At 35.6% G+C, this 18,798-nt stretch overlaps 1 protein-coding gene across 9 annotated transcripts in view; it reads left to right on the forward strand.

The window, feature by feature from the left end:
• The window catches only part of CEP78 (centrosomal protein 78), a 51,120-nt gene that overhangs the window by 27,634 nt on the left and 4,688 nt on the right, over positions 1-18,798 (forward strand). For 7 of the 9 annotated variants that reach the window (XM_063179940.1, XM_063179942.1, XM_063179944.1 and 4 more), the window contains 13 exons: positions 1,084-1,360; positions 1,574-1,749; positions 2,362-2,434; positions 2,954-3,057; positions 3,817-3,991; positions 5,775-5,888; positions 6,143-6,207; positions 8,892-9,000; positions 9,597-9,614; positions 10,577-10,712; positions 11,633-11,678; positions 12,705-12,851; positions 17,478-17,555. In XM_063179940.1, the coding sequence (XP_063036010.1) occupies positions 1,108-1,360; positions 1,574-1,749; positions 2,362-2,434; positions 2,954-3,057; positions 3,817-3,991; positions 5,775-5,888; positions 6,143-6,207; positions 8,892-9,000; positions 9,597-9,614; positions 10,577-10,712; positions 11,633-11,678; positions 12,705-12,851; positions 17,478-17,555 (1,494 nt within the window). In that variant the 5' untranslated portion in view covers positions 1,084-1,107. The remainder of the gene's footprint in view (positions 1-1,083; positions 1,361-1,573; positions 1,750-2,361; positions 2,435-2,953; positions 3,058-3,816; positions 3,992-5,774; positions 5,889-6,142; positions 6,208-8,891; positions 9,001-9,596; positions 9,615-10,576; positions 10,713-11,632; positions 11,679-12,704; positions 12,852-17,477; positions 17,556-18,798) is intronic. The other 2 variants (XM_063179946.1, XM_063179947.1) reach the window with 2 other exon arrangements.

Genomic DNA, 18,798 nt, shown 5'->3' on the forward strand with positions numbered 1-18,798 from the left:
GAACCCAAAGTGTAAGATTATAATTCAGTAATTTCTGTTCCTATGGCCACAGTGTGGTCATTAAATGCTAGTAAATCAGAGCTAAAAAAAGGTAAAAGTGTGTGGAGGAACTGTGTTATTAGAATTAATATATTACTATATTTCCAGTCATTTAGATGCTAATAATATATTATTTTTCTGAACTATGCTTTTACAAATGGCTGTCCTCACGTGTCCAGTATAACTTGTCTTAATTTAACATACAGAATATTTGAGAAGATTGGTTAAAGCTTTCTAGTCTGTGACAAATAAGAAAAAAAGTTTGCAATGTGTGATATCCTATGTGGAATACTTAATGTTGTCCTGAGAATAAATAAATAAATAAATAAATAAATAAATGTATCTTCTAAATATACTGACAAGTGTCCCTATTGAGACAGTAGAATTACCTAACTCTTAATAGCTATGTCATAGCAGTATTTAGAGATTCTGTTTGGAAATTGGTAGTGTTATTCTCTGTGGGTACTAAAGTGTAACAAAACCTTATGCCTGAAAAGTGCTTAGTGAATTTTACTGGGATATGTATATCTGGTATGCAATAGCAAAGATATTTAGGAAATCAAATTTTATTATGTATGATGATAATTTAGACTTAACTGAAGTAGCAGAGAAGTTCACAACTGGCTCTGTATGTTTCCCTTGATGGTGGGTCAGGGAGTGTCCAAGGCTTTTGGGCAGACCTTGATGCTACAAAGTTAAATCTTAAGATGAAAGCAAGATCTCTACAGAAGTCCCTGCTTAAAGATCTGGGCTTTTGTGTTCTTGTTATACCTGTTAGAGTGAGGAGAATAAAAATACAGATGAGTTGTTTTTTGGTGTTTGGGATTTTTTCCCCTAGCCCTTTACTCATGCAACTTTACTTGCACAGGTAGTAAGCATCATAAGACATAAGGTTTTTAGCTACACACTAAAGATTAGTAAATGCTGGAGAATATCCAGGAACATTTTCATGTTTTAATTATGCGTGTTGAATTGGCACTGTGATGCAAGATGGTTATGTATTGAAAAGAAAAGTTATGGCTTTTTTCCTCTTTCTTATTTTAGAGAGAAATTTAGTGCATAAAAGAAATGATTGAGTCAGTCAAATTAAGAAGACAGTGCATGCTGGATTTCTTCTCACATTATGAACATCTTTGTGAACTTCAAGGCTCTCTCCCTCTGAAAGCTGTGAAGGCTAACGTGACTCGTGATGCTATTGATCTCATTGTGGATCACATCAAAGCTACTGATTGGGCACCACTTCTGGATGCTCTCAGGCGTAATAAGACTTTGGCTTCTATTAAAATAAGAAGTTTACATCAACATGGTCTTGAAGAATCAGGTCTGTATAAAAGATAAGTATGTTGATGTATGCATGTTAAAAATTGTTGCATAAAACATCTGCATGATTGAATATATGGAGGGAGGAATTCTTATGCCTAAGGAATTGCTATAATTTAAGAAAGTACAAAAAACCAAGGAAGGTATGATTATAATTGCTTTTAAGCCAATACAGACTGGATTTTACTGATGTATGGTTTTTATTTTTCACTAGGTGTTGAAAGATACAAAACTTACTTTAGAAGGAGAATTCCAGCAACTCTGCCAAAAGACTTGACTGGCCAACTATGCAAAGCTGTGAAAGGCTGTCTCAGTATATCAGATGTACTAAAACATTTAGAACTGCAGGGTTTGCTTCTGAGGGAAAGAGACCTGGCACTTTTAACAAAGGTGGGAATATAATAGTATGTACAAATACATAGTACATATAGTACAAAATATACAAATTGCCCAGAACAGAGAATAGTAGCAACTAATCTTTGCATGTATTTGTTGCAGACAATACATGCAAAGATATGTTATGTAGTCTTTACACATACATAAAGAATGATTCTGCTGAGACTTTCAGCATGACCTGGTCTTAACTGAATGTCTCAGAAACACAAGGCTTACTAGAAAGATCTTAGCAACATCTCTGCCATGTGCTTGAGGTGTACGTCATAGACTTATGACTGAAACCACTGTGCATGTATGTGGTAGAAGGGAAGTTGTGGGACACCAAGGAGATAGAAATTGATCCTCAGATGTGTTACTGGAAAGCTCCAGTTTGCACATGACTGACTTCTGGGGGGGGGTTGCTGCTGGTTGCCCACAGGCAAGCTTCCTCTGCAGGCTAAAGAAATGAACACACTTAAACTGAAGGTGAATGTTTGCTGGTTTTGACCTTTGTTTGAATCCCCTAGAGTTTTTTGTAAGGAGCAGAGGATGAGTGGTTTGGTCTTTTTTTTTTTCTTTCTTTCTTCTTTTCAACCAGGTAACAACATTGTTTGTTTTATTCTTCAGGGCTTGGCCACAGCTTCATCTCTGGAAAATGTCTCTTTAGCCCACTGTCCAATTGGAGATGGAGGGTTGGAAAGTAAGTTCAGAATCAAAACCTGTAAATATACTTTTCTCTTTTAAGTTTCCAAATAGGTGTGCAAAATTTTCAGTATTTCCGTTCCTGTTTTAAATTTGTCTATGGAGATTATAAGAACAATCTTTACTTTATTCTGCATAACTCAGTAGCATTTAAAGACTTGAATTTCTTCACTTCAGGCTAGTAAATATATATACTACTTTATAGTGATGTTTATACTTTTATCTAAAACAGCATTTGTATTTCTTTACCCTTTCCTGATTTGCTTAAGCTTCTATAAGTAAATTGAAATCAAATATTTTCTAACTTGTTCGGGTATTCTTTGCTGAACATTTGCACTAGAAATGTATGAATTTAGAACACATTAATTGTATTGAAAATATAGTCTGTATTTCAACACTAGTTCTTTGTCAAAGCTTTTGGCTCTTAAAGCTGTCTCTTAATAGGCAATGAAAAAGCATATTCTGATAATGTGGAAATGCTGTGTGTAGATAACGTGTGTGCTTTTGTTTTCTTCAGCAATCTGTCAGAGTATAAAGAATACAGCTACTATCAGATTTCTTAATTTCACAGCATGTAGCCTCACGTGGCGAGGGGCAGAACATATAGCAAATTTATTAAAGGTAATTTAATGAACTTTCTTAGAATAGAGTGTTTGTAAGAACTTAATAAATTTAATTTTTTACTTCTGCTTTAAAGTCCAAAATTTTTTAAAGCACTTCATGAGGAGCTTGTGTGAATACCAAAATTAAGTGTATGTTCTTATGAAAGGTGTGAATTTGTATGACAAAAGTAGTTTAGTTTACTGGTGTGGAATTTAAATTTGCTATTTATTAGAAAAAACCATAAATAATAAAGTATTTTCTTTAAATAAGGACTAGGCCTGTAAACATCTGACACCTGTTTTCAGGGTGTTTCTTTCATTGTCAATAATTTTGAAAAATGTCTCAAGTATTCTGAGTAAGAATAATCAAGTTTACAATTCAGAAGCTGCTGATTAAATGATCAGGAGATTTCTGCCTGGTACTGTGTTTTAATTAGTGTTAATTGTGATTTCTGTGGAAGCACAAAATTTTCATAGTATGTATTTATTTCCTATTCAATGTGCCTTGAAAGTGTCTGTCAAAAGAAGGTGATAAAATAATTTGTAGCCAAGTTTAATAATTTGCGTTGCAAACTGGGTAGTCACAACAATTATGACTTAACAGTAAGGTTTAAAAATTAGTTATGTTTCTTGAACTCAGGAATACTTATACCGGCATATATTTCTTATACCAACATTCAAGCCATTGAACATGGTTTACAGAAAAAGGTAACTTGTCGTCCTGTCCTCAATTATGGCTTTGCCATTTCACTTGTTAACAGCTTCTTTGTTTGCAAAGCACCAGGCAATAAGAAGACATGGTCAAGCTTGGGCTGACAGCCTACGTTACAGGAGACCTGACCTTGAATATATGACAGGTTTGAGGCGGATTACTTTGAACTGCAACATGCTTGTTGGAGATAGAGGAGCAAGTGCCTTTGCGGACTGTCTAGGAGAGGACCTTTGGCTAAAAGGTATTACTAAGTCTTTTACTAATGAGCAGCGGAGTAATTCAGGAGTTTCCTTACATAGTAACTATAGACATACTAATGTATATGTAGTAAGATATTCCATATAATGTGGAACTTGGTCTATACCAGCAAATTCCCGATATACTGCATATCTGCTTGTTACTAGTTGCTGTAAGGATTTCAGCAGGATCTCCATATCTCTTTATCTCTAGTAATATCTTTTCTACTATCTCTATATCTCACTACTGCATCTCTTAAAATATAGTAGTGGCAGGCAGAAGACTTAAAATTATCAGTTATAACAGTTGCAGCCAGAGGAGTAGCTTACTGTGTTGCTTGGGAAGAGTACTCTTTTTTTTTCCCAAAGAAATTTCTCTTCCTCTTTTGAAGTATCTGAATACTGTTGTGTTATTTAGTATTGTCTGTCAGTATCTTTGAGAATGAATTTGTTCTGCAATATATGTATTGCTATACCTAGTAATTATACGAAATTACTAATAGTGCTGGTGTAAATCATAGCATTCTGTGTGTGGAATAAAATACCTGTTTTATAGTTTTGTTTTCTAGTTTGAGGCAGGTCTACAGATAATATCTATCCTGATGGAAGAGGATCAGATTAGAGAATACTTAAACTGGACAAACAGCCATTCGTAGGCCGTAATGGGGTGCGTTCACAAGTGCTGAGGGAGCTGGCTGATGTAATTTTGAGGTCACTCTCAGTAGCCTTTGAAAGATCATGGTGATTTGGGAGAGTGTGCCTGAGGACTGGAGGAGGATAGCTAATGTCTTGCCTATTTTCAAGAAGTCTGGGAAGAAGGACTCAGGAAACTACAGTCTTTCTTGGATCCCTAGAAAGGCAAGGATGTGCTGCCATCTAGAGGGACCTCTGCTGTCTGGATAAATGAGCTGGTGGGAACTTCATGGTGTTTAAGAAAAGAAAGTGCAAAGTCCTGCACTTGGACAGGAATAATCTGTGCACTAGAACATGCAGGGACTGTGTGGCTGAAAAGCAGCTTTGCAGAAAGGGTGCTGCAGATCCTGGTGGACAGTAAGCTGTCCATGAAACAGTGAGGTGCCTTTGTGGCAGAGAGAGCCATTAGTGTTTGGGATGCATTAAGCAAAGACTTTTTGAGCAGGTTGAGGGAGGTGATTCTTCCTCTTTACTCAGCACAAGTGAGGCCATGGAATGTGCAGTACAGGAGGGAACTGGAGCTACTGGAGAGAGTCCAGTGAATTGCCTCTAAGATGAAGGGACTAAACCAGCTCCGATTTCAGAAAAGGCTGAGAAAGCTAGGACTCTGGCTTGGAGAAGAGAAGGCTCAGAGTGGAATCAAGGTGTCCAAATATCTGAAAGGAGGATGTAAAGGAAATGGAGACAGACTCTCTCCAGTGGTACCTGTGGACAAGGCAAGATGGAATGGGTAGAGATGAAAACACTGGAGGTTTTTCCTCAACATGATGAAACCCTCTTACTTTGAGGATGACTGAACACTGCCACAGGTTGCCCACAGTGGTTGTAGAGTGGTTCATATTACCTCCTCTGCAGTTGTTAACAGCTGTTTCTTAATGTTGAAAAGTGCTAGTTGTGATATTTGAAAGCAATACTCCGGTTTTTACACTTTTTTGATGACTGTTATCATCATGTCCTCAGTTCTCATGCTTCATTTTCTATGAAATGGAGGTTTTCAGCAGGATTAATTTTTTTAGATATTAACTGTTAAATTAAATTACTAACTAAATGCTATACTACCTCTACTGATTTTTTTTTCCTCCTTAAACATTTTAGCGCTTGATTTGCAGCAGTGTGGAATATCCAATGAAGGAGCAAGGTCATTATTAGATGCTCTTCAAACTAACACAACATTAGTGGTACTTGATGTAAGAAAAAATCCATTAATTGGTATGTATCTGTGTCTGTATTTATTCTCTTTGTGTGATTGTTGTTTTTTTTTTTTTCTTCTTCATTAACTATATGGGGAAAGGTAAACTACTTTCAAGAAAAAAAGAACATGCCACTATAATTTGCTAAACATTTTTAACATAAGAGAACAACCAGGATATGTAATATCTACTTACTAGTCAATGATCTGTTTGTTCACAAAAAGAATTGTCTGTTACAGAAAATTCTTGAAACCGTGTTTTAATTCATTCTAGGTCATGGTCTAATGAAAAAGATAATTGAAAGAGTTCTCAAGAATGGAAGCAGTGCTGACTCAGAGGTGTGTTTTACACATTTTAGAGTGAATTTGGGATTTTCTTTATAGATTCCACTGCATTTATTTTTTTAAAGGATGACTTTTTTCAGAATGAATCTGAAACAGCTATTCTGGTTCTAAACAGAAGTTTGACTCAGTACAAATGAAAAAAAAACCCCACTCTCTAGGGGGAAACCTAAAACCACTATAATGAACATGTTTCTGTATTTCTTTCCATGTATGATTTCTTATGGAATTAAAACTGTCACACATAATAAAACCTGGATATCCATTTAATGGAAAGAAAAATGGAAATGTGTGTGTATTTTGGTATTACCATAGAATATTAATTAAATGTTGCTCCAGGACTGCTGGAGGGCTTTCTACAACATATGTCCTTGTCAACATGGTAATAGTAAATTCTAACTAAAAAGTAAAGGAAACCACAATTTGGAATTTAGCACTTAATTTATTTTAGAACTTATTTCTTGTCTCTAACTTCTGTAACCCAAAATTTTTAAAGTTGTTCAAGCCTGTCCTTTCAATGCAGACCATCTATGAAAACAGAGCTCAGTTTAAGTACATTACCCCCATTCAACTTGGTCTAACTGTCCACAGAGAGTTCACAGTAATGCACATAAACTGAATATCTAGACCGTTTATCATTAGGTATACTGTTCAAATATACAGAAATGTGATTCAGTTCTCAAAGAAGTCCCAGCAATCCCAGTTCTTGTGTTGGAATTTAATGTTCTTTTGGTTTTTGAAAAGATTAAATAAAGACAGAGCTGGGGATGTGTAGAGACTGTCAAATAAACTGAAAGTTTGTGTACAGAATTTCTGGAGGATTATTACAGTTCCCCACTTCAATCTCTAGAAGACGTTTTTTGAGAAGTTGAGGTTGATTGTGAAGAAGTACTCTTTCTGCTTGGCAGATGGGATTAAAATGTAGAAAATATCACAGGAATCACGTGAAAATAACATCTACCTGGAAATGCTAAAGATATTTGGAAAGCCAGACCACGGAAAGAAGCAACTCTGGGAAATCTCCCATGTACTAAAAGATTACTTGACTCAAGACTTTAGTTTTATATTCAGCCAGTTAATGTGGTATCTTAAGTTTTATTAGCACTGCTAGTAATTCTTTATACTTCATTAACAACATGGATGAAGAAATACTTCCATTGGCTTACTACATAGCTTTGCTTCTTCTGCTAGTCACATCTGTCTTTCCTTCCATCCTGCTTTGTGTAAAAAGTGAGTGTTTGTTTTTCAGTAGCATGTAGTTGATTCTGTTCTGGACCTCTTTTTTGGGTTTGCAAGAGTAATTGTCTACTGCTAATCGATGCCTTTGCTAAAACAAAAGCTATATATTCTAGCAGCACTGTGTAGTGGTGAAATCATAGATATGTAATCATAAGTATGTCCAAGTGTAATAGGTGATGAAAGTTTGTGTGGTTTCTGAGAGACTATAAATAGCTCAAGGGAAAATCCATTGAAGGTGTCTACAAAACAGGATACTTTCAGAGCACTGGTTTTATATTTTGCTGTTTTTATACTTGGATGCTTAGATGGTTTACAGCAAGAGCAGAGATGAGACAGGCTATGTGCTAGATGAACTTTTGATTTAACCTAGTAACGCTGCTCTTTTAGGTGTCTGGCAAAACAAAATTAAAATTACTTTTGCTCTTAGAAGCTTGCAAATTAATTTTACACTTTCTGGGTGTGTTTTAGTTTAAAATGATCAATTCACTTGGGCAGGGACCAGACCCACCTGGAGACACAGCAAAATTTATACAAGGTTTAATTGTATCCAATGTGAAAAGAAAAAGATCTTCTAGACAATGATGAATTTGAATTAAACTTAGAGCACAGTAATGGCATTTTAATCATTCTAATGCTTTAGATGGGAATAGCTCTGGCATACTGTTTCTAGTACTCTGATGTGGGATTTAGGGCCATGTGAGACAAGCTTTGTGTTAGTGTCATCTGTATTTTATTCAATGACTGCTCCAGCACTAGACCTTGTATTAGTGATGCACACTGAAAAGTAAGTAATTTTAGCTGAGTAATTTTAGAATATCTGCCAGGAGTAATTAAACTTTTTATCAGGGCAAGGGGAGTCTTTGGAATAGAACTCTTGCTGTAAGGAAGTGAAATTTGAAGTACAGCTGTGGCCTTCGATCATCACTGTCTTTTAATTTTACTTTGGGGCTTTTACTTTGTAAGGATGAATTTTCATTACAGGCAAATAATAATAAACTTTGTGTTTTTTAAAATACTGACTTTATCAGTAATACAAAATTGCATTGGGGAAGCTTTTGTTACTCTGGAGAGCTTTGGTCTGAGCCAGTCATTCCTATGAAGCCAGTTGTCTGAGAATGAAGTGCAGAAGCCAGAGTTGCCTCTTTATAGGGTTAATGCTGAGAGATTTTTGCTATAGAAGGAGAATGTTTTCCACAGGAGAAAGGATAATACTGGATGGGATATTGTAGTGATGTTTTGGGAACACTTTCTGGTAATGTACACTATCATCTGCTTAAATTTGGACCTTGGGAGACTTCTGTTTTTTCTTGATTTTACAGCTTATGAAGTTTCCTGTAAGTACAGTGTTCTCTAGATCTGACAAACTAATTTTAAATAACACCTCTTCAACTGTCAGTTGCTAAACAGATTTCTTTTTCTTTAAAAAATAAACCAAATTCTAGTTTAAGTGGCTGATGTCTCCGTCTTCCAAAGATGCTTTGAAAACTAAGCCAAAGAAAAGAACTATTGTCCTAGGAAGTGGTCGGAAAGGAAAAGCTACTATTCGGATTGGTAATTCTTTGTTTTTTCTGTCTATAGTACATTTTGTCTAGAAAAGTTTATCTTAATGCTTAAGAGCTTAAATTAAAAAAAAATGTATGATGGCTCTAAGTATTAGTGTTTTACAGAACATTTTTCTCCAAATAGAAAAAAATGTTTCTTCTTAATGATATAATGCATCTTGTATTATCGCTGGTATCTGTAGGAAACTTACTGTTGTTTCTAGTGCAGCTAGAAACATGGCTGGAAAAATAGTAGGATATGCTGACTTTAAAATGTGTGGAAGCATTGCACATATTTATTCTGTATCTCCACAAGCTTTCACTTCTGCAAAGCTTGGCAGTAGTAAGTTGTCTAGTTCTCCTGCTGTTGTAATCTTTTTGTGGCAGGCTGTCCTCTGCCAGAACAAGCAAACATGCATTTTTTACCTGATGTACAAAGTGTTCTAAGACATTTTTTAACTTCATGTAAGCCTATTATAAATAGTATGTTTAAAATAACATAGGTATCTTGAATATTTATAATTAAGTACTGATACTCAACATTTTTCAGTAAGCTACTAAAAATTTCACTGTAATACATTTCACTGTCTCTTGTCTTCGCTCTAGTTATCTGGAAGCAGAGAGGTAAGTGATCTGGGTGGTAGTGGGAGGAAAAAATGCCTGGCAAATGTGGTTGTGGAGGGTTTTGTGGTTTTTTGTCTTTTTTTCTGTTTTGGGGGTTGTTTGTTGTGTGTGGGGTTTTTATGTGCTTTGGGATTGTTTTTTTTAAGAGAAGGACAAAGTCAAGGTGAAAACTATCCAGTTTATTATGTTCAGAATGAGTTGAGATTTTGAATCCTATTAACAAAGTGATGCATTTCTAAACCATTACAAAATCAGTTATTGTACTGATCTCAGAAAAACAATAATCTGGGTTCTCACTAGTTTAACTGTAGGAAATATAAGATGATTAGTTTTCAAGACTTACCGGTTTCTGGCTTAGAGAGAATGTGAGGCTCCTCTTGCCCTGATAAAAAGTTTAATTACTCCTGGTAGATATTCTAATGATGATCCACATTAGGTTTCTTTCTCAGTCTACTTTGATGCTGTATGATTTAAACAGCAAAATACCAGACCAGTAAACCCTACTTTTTCTTATTATTGCTCTGAAAGGAAGAGCTTGCTGGTGTCCTGTACAAGTGATCTGCATGAGTATCAGCTTTATTTTTAATTATTTTGCCCATAAATAAATTAATGTTCTTCACTCTAAAGCCACTAGAGGGCAATTTGAAACACACAGATGCCTTTAATGTCTGTGGTGGATGGTCTAAAACCCTCTAAGCTCTTCTGCTACAAAGCTTTGCCTCTTTTTTTGAAAACCAGCTTGTCTTTCATCAACCTAACAGCAGTTAAGTATACCATCTTATAATCTCAAGGTTTTGGATCAAGTTTTTTTTTTTTTTTTAGCAAAATTAGACTGAATGGCAGATTTCCTACAGTCCTTATTTATCACATAGAAAATTTTATGAACAGTAAGCTGTGAATTCCCATGTGAATAATAAGGTATCATGAATTATCTTTTCTTCTGGTCTTGCTCTTCAATTCAGGATTATCATCCAAAAAATCTGTAAGTCCTGGGAAGAAAAATTCTACTGTGAGAGAGAGTTACTCACCAAAACCACTACCCCCAGGCACAAAGGGCTTCCTTCCTTGGCGGACTGCAGAACGTGCAAAGAGATACAGGTGAGGTTTTCATAGTACAAGAGAAAATACTAAACCATAAAATTTGCATGATAAATACAGTAGAGAGCAATGTTAGCATTTTAAAATATGATTTGAAAGTTACACACAGAATGTTGTAACTGTTGTCAGAGTTTTTTCTGTTTATATAAATTTTGAGGATTTTACATAAATTCTTCTCTAGTAAGGATTTAAAATACACAAAAATACATGATAGCCACTCATATGCAGCAAAAAACCCCACCACAACCAAATCTACCTTCTCTGCTTGTTCTTTTGTTAATTATGATTTATCAAATGTATCATAGCTGAAGAGGCACGTTTAGCATTCTGAAGTTTTAATATAGTTGGTTTGAGATCCAGTCCACGGTGCTTAGGTATTTTCCTGCCTCTTTTTTCTGCTTCACCCCACTCAATACCAGCATAATTATTGTGATCATCTAAGAGCGGTAAATTAAAATAAAACTGAAAAAAACCTACACATGAAAGCTGTCTTTTGAAACAATTCTTGTTTGTTTTTGTTTTTTAAATCCATTCCCTAGATCTTGGCCGCTCAAAATGGAGACTATGTAATTATTTAAACAAAAAAATTTCTTAATGCTATATTGCAACTGTGGTAATTAAGTTTGTTTTTCAAAATACTGAACACCAAATTCTCCTATTGACTTTAGTTCAAAATAATTAACTAAGCAAGATGCCTATTGAAGATATTAATGTTAGCATCCAGTAGTGTTGCTCTAAATCATGATTAACTAGGGAGTACTAATCAAAATGAGAATGTAATGAGGATTAAAGGGATATAGTGCGGTGTCTGATGCTGTTTATTTACTCTTTCTGCTTCACCTGTCCTAGAATTTTTTGTTCAGAGCATTATAAACTTTCCTCAAAAGTATGGTTTTGATTTTTTTTTTTCTGAACTTCAGAGGCAGGGCAGCGGATTGTGCTGGGGAATTGCCATTGAAGATTCAGGTACTGTTTCTCTCACACACTGGTTTTATTTTAGTGGGTAGCTGCCTGAAAAAAAGAGGAAAATGTTCTCAACACATTGTCATTGTCTGAAAGCTAAGACTGGAACATACTTTTAAAGATTATCACTCATAGGTGTATAAAAAAAAGTAGTTTACATCAGCCTTTGGTTGAATCTTCTTTGATAGTTAGTTTACTTCAATTTCTATCTCTGTATCTTTTGGGTTCTTAGTCTTAGGAGCTAGCTGAGTTGGAGTATAGGCACAGTCCCTCCATAGGCAATAGGAATAACCAACAGCATTTTTCTCTGAATGCTTTCTGCACCATCTTTCCTGACTTGGATTTGGATTATATGCTTATTTTTGCACCTCTCTGTGAGTTGCTCTACCAGGAGAAGAAAAAACCCCATCTTTCTTCCTTCTCCTTTGTATTTCATTTCCATCACAGAAGGATCTGATGGCTGCAGAAGCCCCCAGTTATCCTCTGCTCTGGTGTAGGCTTCCCATGGACTGCAGTCCTTTGGGAAAACATGGGTATCGTAGGATGCCTGTGGGCAGCAGCTCTTTTGACCCATCCCTCTGCTCTGACGCAGGTCTTCCCTGGCTGGAATGAGAGTATTGGCTCCACCATGGAACACCTCTTCCTGCTCCCTGCCTGATGTTCCCTCTACTTTTTCTCACTCTTTTTGTTCCCACCTCTTGTGCCTTTCTGGCATTTTATGCCTTGCAAAGGGTCAGCTGAGACTGGCTGTGTCCTGTGTGGGGCAGTCCTGGCTGTGCCTTTCAGGGGCCGACTGCTGCTAAATCTTCACCACAAATACTCAACATAGGCACACATAGGATTATTTTCTTTAATATTGTTTTATGCAAATTTATTTCATAGATGTATGGCTGGGCAATGTGTATACATTGTAAAGGACTCTGGGAAACAACTGTATTTAAATTAAGCTTTTGATATGATTTAATCTTGATTTTTGCTAAACATTGTAATGCTATGAATGGGCATGGTTTTCTTTTCTGGTGTAACTAGACAGCTGTACCTGTGAAAGTGACACTAGAACGTGCTTCTACATCTGAAACTGAAGACACAGAAGATTTAGAGGACGTTATCCAGCAGACTGGTTTGTTGAAATCATTAGATGATAAGACTGATGTAGCACAATATCAACAGTTACAGGTAAGAAGCATGTTCAGTGCCTTAGACTCCGTAAAGGCAAATTATATAAATTAAACTATGTTTTATTCAGAAAATTGTAATAAAACAAATAACCAGTTTTGGAGCAGGATTTCAGAATAACTTAATACAACTGCAGTATGTGTAATTTCTCTGTTCCAATCTTGCATCATAGTACACAGATCTTTTGATGTTATTGCCTGTAGTATTTTCTTTCAAGTATTTCCTTTATAAAAGTAATTTAGTGTTATTTCTAAGAGCTAAAATATAGAAATGACTGTTGTTTAAAAATAATTACAGAAATAGCTGAAAATGTTTGAATTTCATTTTATAATTGAACCTAGTAAACTTTTTTCATCTGCTTTTTATTATTCCTTCTACTTGTTTGATACTTAAAAAACTTACCTGGTAGTGAAACAGACTATTTGTGCAAATATCTTGATTGGGAATCTTATAAAAGAAAGGGGTGCAGAAAAGGTGTATATCAGTGGCTCTGTAATGCTGCTGAGGTAATCTAACACTATTGTAAGGTAACACCCTCAGGCAGAATATATGAGTTAACTGTTTCTAAAGTGTTGAGATTTTAATTCTGTTCAGAGAAAGCAATGACTACTTCTGTAAATAAGATACACAGTCAGTCTGGATTTGCAGGTCGTTGTCAGAGCACCACGCTGGGTGAATATGCTGTTTGTATGTGTAAATATATATATTGGACTATATACCTGTCTTTGTGTATGAGGAGTGAAGTTAAGTTAACTTGCTGTAGGTTTATTAGTAGTGGGAATGTTTCGGGTGGGATAGAGTTGTGGAAAGCAAAAGGACTGTACAAATACTGCATTAATAACTACCAGCCTTTTTAGCTGATGTATACTTTTTCTTTAGACCTTCTTCTCCCTAGAACTCTTGTTCAAGGTTTTCACATGTTGCTGGAAATTAGTTTTATAGCAACTTTTGCTGTTAGTGTGCAATGTATTGACATTGTGCTGCGTGGTGGCTTCAACACTCTTACCAAGAGCGCTTTGTCATAGAATTCTATGTCATGCGTAAATTGCTCCAAAAACCTGTATGTAGGAACTACTGTGCTTGCAGAAAGCTTTTGATGTATTTATTCTTGCTTTTTGGAGAGGGAAGAATATTATATTCATAAGACACAGCAGAGGCATGCAGTGTTTTGTGCTCTGGGGAAGGGCTGTCATACTGACCTCTAGGATGTCATATTGACCATACCACAGCTAACACATCAGTGTTAGCTGTAGTACTACATGTAGGGCAGCTATAAGGAAGAGACAATTTATGATTAATTTCAACTTCCTTGGAGAGAAACCCACAAATTTTGGCAACCTACCCAAGTTTTGATTTTTGTGTGCTTGTAAAGGTCCAGATTTTCATGACTTTCTGAATTTGAAAACCAAAATACTTTTTTAGGCCATGGTTGCTTATCAAATAGCACCAGTTAAGCAATCTGCACTTGATTCTGTGCCTCACCTGTTGTTTATGTTACATTCACAAAAAGCAGGTTTCACATTACAGCAGAATCAAACTATCAAATTTGCCCCACTGAATTGTCTCTTTTCCCTCTGTCTCTCAGCCTTTTCATTTCTGGCTTCAATCTTTTTCTCTTGTGCCTTTTTTAACATTTGTCTGATCATGAGACTGTCATTAAACAGCTGTTACTATGCAGTGGCTTGTGAGGGGACATGCCTTGAGGAACTGATCCAACTGAAAAGTAGTCCAGTGTATTTGGTGGTAGCAGACTTTCAGTTCAGGGGACTACCAGTTGTGTTAGAGCAACAATGGGAATGCAGAGTAGGAATAAACAGTAAGGGGTGGGAGTTCCTTAAACTGCTGCTTTGTCAACAAAAAGCTCTCCAGGCATCTCTTGATGTGACTGAAGGACCAGACTTTCACTTAAGTATGCAAGTTTTGGAGAACTTCTCTACATCCTTCTGCAGAAAAAGGGGCTTTAGGCATACTACTTAATATAACTAGTAGTAGTACTTAGTTGTGTTTTCATTAAAAAAAGAAAAAAGCCTTGGCTAGTGAAAGCCTAGTATCTGCTTAAATGAAAAATGAGAATTGATAATTGATAAATACTCTCTCTTTCCACTAGAGGGAATCAAATGTCACAGTTGGTTTTGATGAAGTATGTAGTTAACTCCCATACTTTTAAATTTTAACTAGGGATTTAAATGGTGAACTTTACCCTTAATTAGTTATCAGGGCAACTCTTTCTACATCTCACTACTTTGTGAATTGCAAAGAAGTAGAGATTACATTGTGACTGTTTTTTTTTTTTTTTAAGTATGATGCAGTCAAATAAAAGAACATGGGTGATCAGTTACTAAATTTTTTTTAAATATAATTTTTTAAACTTCAGTTTTATACCTGTGTCTAGTGTTGAACAGACATACTGCTTATGGTAATTCTAAGGACTACCTGTATTTTTGATATTCAGTTTCATCTTAAAGTCTATCAGTGTTATCCTTCTGGGCTGTAATACTTGAAGGCTTAGTCTTGTAGCTTGGATGTACATTTACCTCTCTGATATCAATTTTGATATTTTTTTTTCTTCACAGAGACTAGGGGGTTGTGTAAACTAGTGAATTTCTTGAAAGCAAATCAAAGATTAAAATGTACATATAGTTGTAACATGATGGTGACAAATCAGTTTCCTTAAATGCTGGCTTTGCTACTGCTTATGAGGAGATGCAATTGCAGTGTTCAATTTTGTTATGAACTCAGTCTATAACCATGAAATACTATGTACATATAGAGTGTGATAAATCAAGTTTAAACATCACTGCAAAACATCTACATTTCTGTTTAAAGAATTGTAATAATTTGATTACTGCCTAAGCCATTGACCTTTAGCATTACAAACCAACAATTTGAAGAAAAAGGTCAGTGCTTTCATCTTTAAAATTATCTAAAATCCATCCACAACAAAAATACTAGAGAGCTACGGTTTCTATAGTAGAGTTCTAGCCTACATCATAGAAACTTCAAAATATGAATGATTATACATGTGCACATGCACTATAAATGGAAAGGTAAGAATTCTTCAGTCTGTGATAGCTAATACTGGTCTTCAAAGCTAGGCTGGGGGACTGCCAAGTTGTCAGTGCAGAACATTACGGTTTCTACTTTCTGTGCTGTGCTTCTGTGTATGTAGAGATTTTGTAGCTCCCAATATTTCCACATCTTCAAAGATAGATGGCAGTAAGATTATGATATTTGTGGATAGTTCTCCTTAGATATTTCCCCCCACCCTGTGCCTGCAGGTTAGACATAGTGCTAAATCTGCTTTGATGCTCAAATAGGAGTATGATGAAAATATGACTAGCTTCTACTTGCAGCGTTTGCTTGCTTGATACTAGTCTAGGGATTTTAGGAGTGGGCTTCACTGGAATAGTGACAGACCCGTAGTCATCACTTGGAGTGGTTGTAGAACCTGCATCTTGGAACCAGTTGCAAAAGTACCTTGCAACTTATAACACCTTTGCATTTGTAGAAAGGTTTTTTTTTACTATGCATTCTGTTGCACACTAATTTTCCCAGTTGGTTACTTATATGAAGTGCAGTAGTATGCATTGGAAAAGCTTTTACTAGTAAACAAACTATTTCAGTACTACTTGAATCTTTGATTCTCCTTAGAACTGGTTGATATAGTGCGTACAAAATGCAGTGTCCTTTTACATATATGTGCTTGTACACAAAGTGAAAGGGAGAAGTTTTGGATACTGTTAATTTGTATAGTCTAATCTCTGAAAAATAGAATAGTGTGATAATTCGAACAGTTTTCACCTGTTAAATCAGAAGATTGTTAAGGTGTACAAGAACAAAAATTCTTGCTTGTTTTCCTAGTTCAAATGCTGTAGTTAAAGACAATAATGCTCAGCTGGGATGCAAGAAAATGTGGTATTGCAAATCTTGACTACTCTTACTGAAATTGAGATTTTAATTAAAATACAAGTTTAGGCATCTTATGAATAAGACTAGAATATATTTTATTAGGTGTTTTGGATTTGTTTTTATTCTTGTTAACTCAACACTAACCTTAGAATCGTGAAAAGCTTTTTATTGAAGAGCTAATGAAACCAATTAGAAAGAGTACAGTTCTTTTCAGAATTTTGTATTCTGACTACTTAGAGTACAGTTCTTCAGAATTTTGTATTCTTACAATTATAAGAAGGGATAAAGGAAGGAATAAAATCCTGGCTAAAGAGTATAGTTGGAAATTCTAGATATGGCTGCTAAGGATTTCTTGTTAGAGCCCAATTTGAGCTTTATGATGTAGATATATTTAGTTAAAGATGATGCTTGAAAAAATGAAGGGTAAGTAGAGAAGAGCATATGTTCTTGATGGTTATGTCATAGGCCAAAAAGACTTGGACTGTAATTTCATGTCATCTGTTGCAGTCTTACAAATCTGTTAAGTGAATAACACTTATTTCTACTTCTCTGTCTTAATATTTTGCATCCTAGATGGTCTACTGGTAGGCCTCTGTCTTGTATTTTTGAAGAAGGTATGTTTGGAATACCATTTGCTAGCTGTTAAGTTTTTTCTTATTGCATGTTAATCTGACATTTTGAGATAAATTTCATTATAGTTTATCTGTGTTTTGGTAGTTGGAGCTGGAAGAATGCATGGAAAAACTAAAGGAAGAACAGAAAGCTAGAGTAAAGGCTGAGGAACGATTACTAGAGGTAAAGATACATAACTATTGACGATATTTACTTTTAAAGGAGGCACTGCTCAGAGAATGCACTTGCTTAGGGGTAATTATCAATGACTGCTAATGTGGTAACTTCCAGATTTTCAGTTCAAAGTCACGTGGACCGTTTACTGTTCTTAAGGGCAGTGATGAAATCTGTGTTTAGTAATGTTTGTTCTACTGATTCTGTTCCAGAGCCTTGAACTCCAGCTCAAGCTACTCTTTCAATGTGTTTTATTCATTTTCTGAAACACTTATGATCTGGGACATCCTGATACTTGCTTTTCTCAAGAAAGTGATTAAATCTATTTGCAGTATGTACACATAGATAGTTCTTTGTCTCCCAACTCACTAACCATGATTTGTGCTGAAAGCTGTGTGTCGCAACTGTTGTTCAGTTTGGTTTATTCTGTACCTTTGGTTTTTAAGTTTTATTTCTGCAGGCATTAACCATATTGGATGGTTTTCTGCATGTCACTTGTTTGTGAAGTGCAGTTCAGCTTTGACAAAACTGAACAACTTATCACAGTTGAATTGTGAGGTCTGTTTCCCCTCTGCTGTTGCTGACCTAAAAATACTCTTCTGCATGAATTCTGAATAAATTCTGAATAAACAGAATTTCTTGTAATGTAGTTGAGTGTAAGGTAGTGTAAGCAAAGGGATTTGGTCCTTACATGTGATTTGGGGGAAGTGAAAGCGGTGATATCCTTTGAAATATTAGCAACAGGTGATACCCCGCAGCAGATACCCACAAAGAACTCCCCACTTCTGAAAGACAGATTCTAGCCCTCTTGTGTGACTATCCCCATCTTTCTGTAATATGATGTGCACCATTGGGCTCTGCTACCTGTCTGTTGTTTAGATCCATAAATGCTTTTTAGGCTGAACACCCCCTACAAGAAATCTTCCTCTGTCAAGGGTAGGCTGGTTGGATTTAGCACCTTGAACCAGGTGATGGACTAAAATGAGTAGCATTAATCTCTAAAAGTGTTTATTTTGTTGCCTATTTATCACCTACAGTGCACTACACAATCTGTAATTTTTTCATCCTCTCATAAAAAATACAAGACAGAAAGCCTGTGTTAGTACTTGATTGCATAGCTGTAATCTTCAATGAGTGAGTTAATGCTTCCCTCGAACACAAAACCATATATATCCTGTAGTGATCATGCAGTTTTCAGTTTCATCATCAATTTGATTACTGGTCGTTGTAGAGAAAGATTGAATAATCTTAA

Source organism: Melospiza melodia, chromosome Z (assembly GCF_035770615.1).
Source record: "Melospiza melodia melodia isolate bMelMel2 chromosome Z, bMelMel2.pri, whole genome shotgun sequence".
NCBI lineage: Eukaryota > Metazoa > Chordata > Aves > Passeriformes > Passerellidae > Melospiza > Melospiza melodia.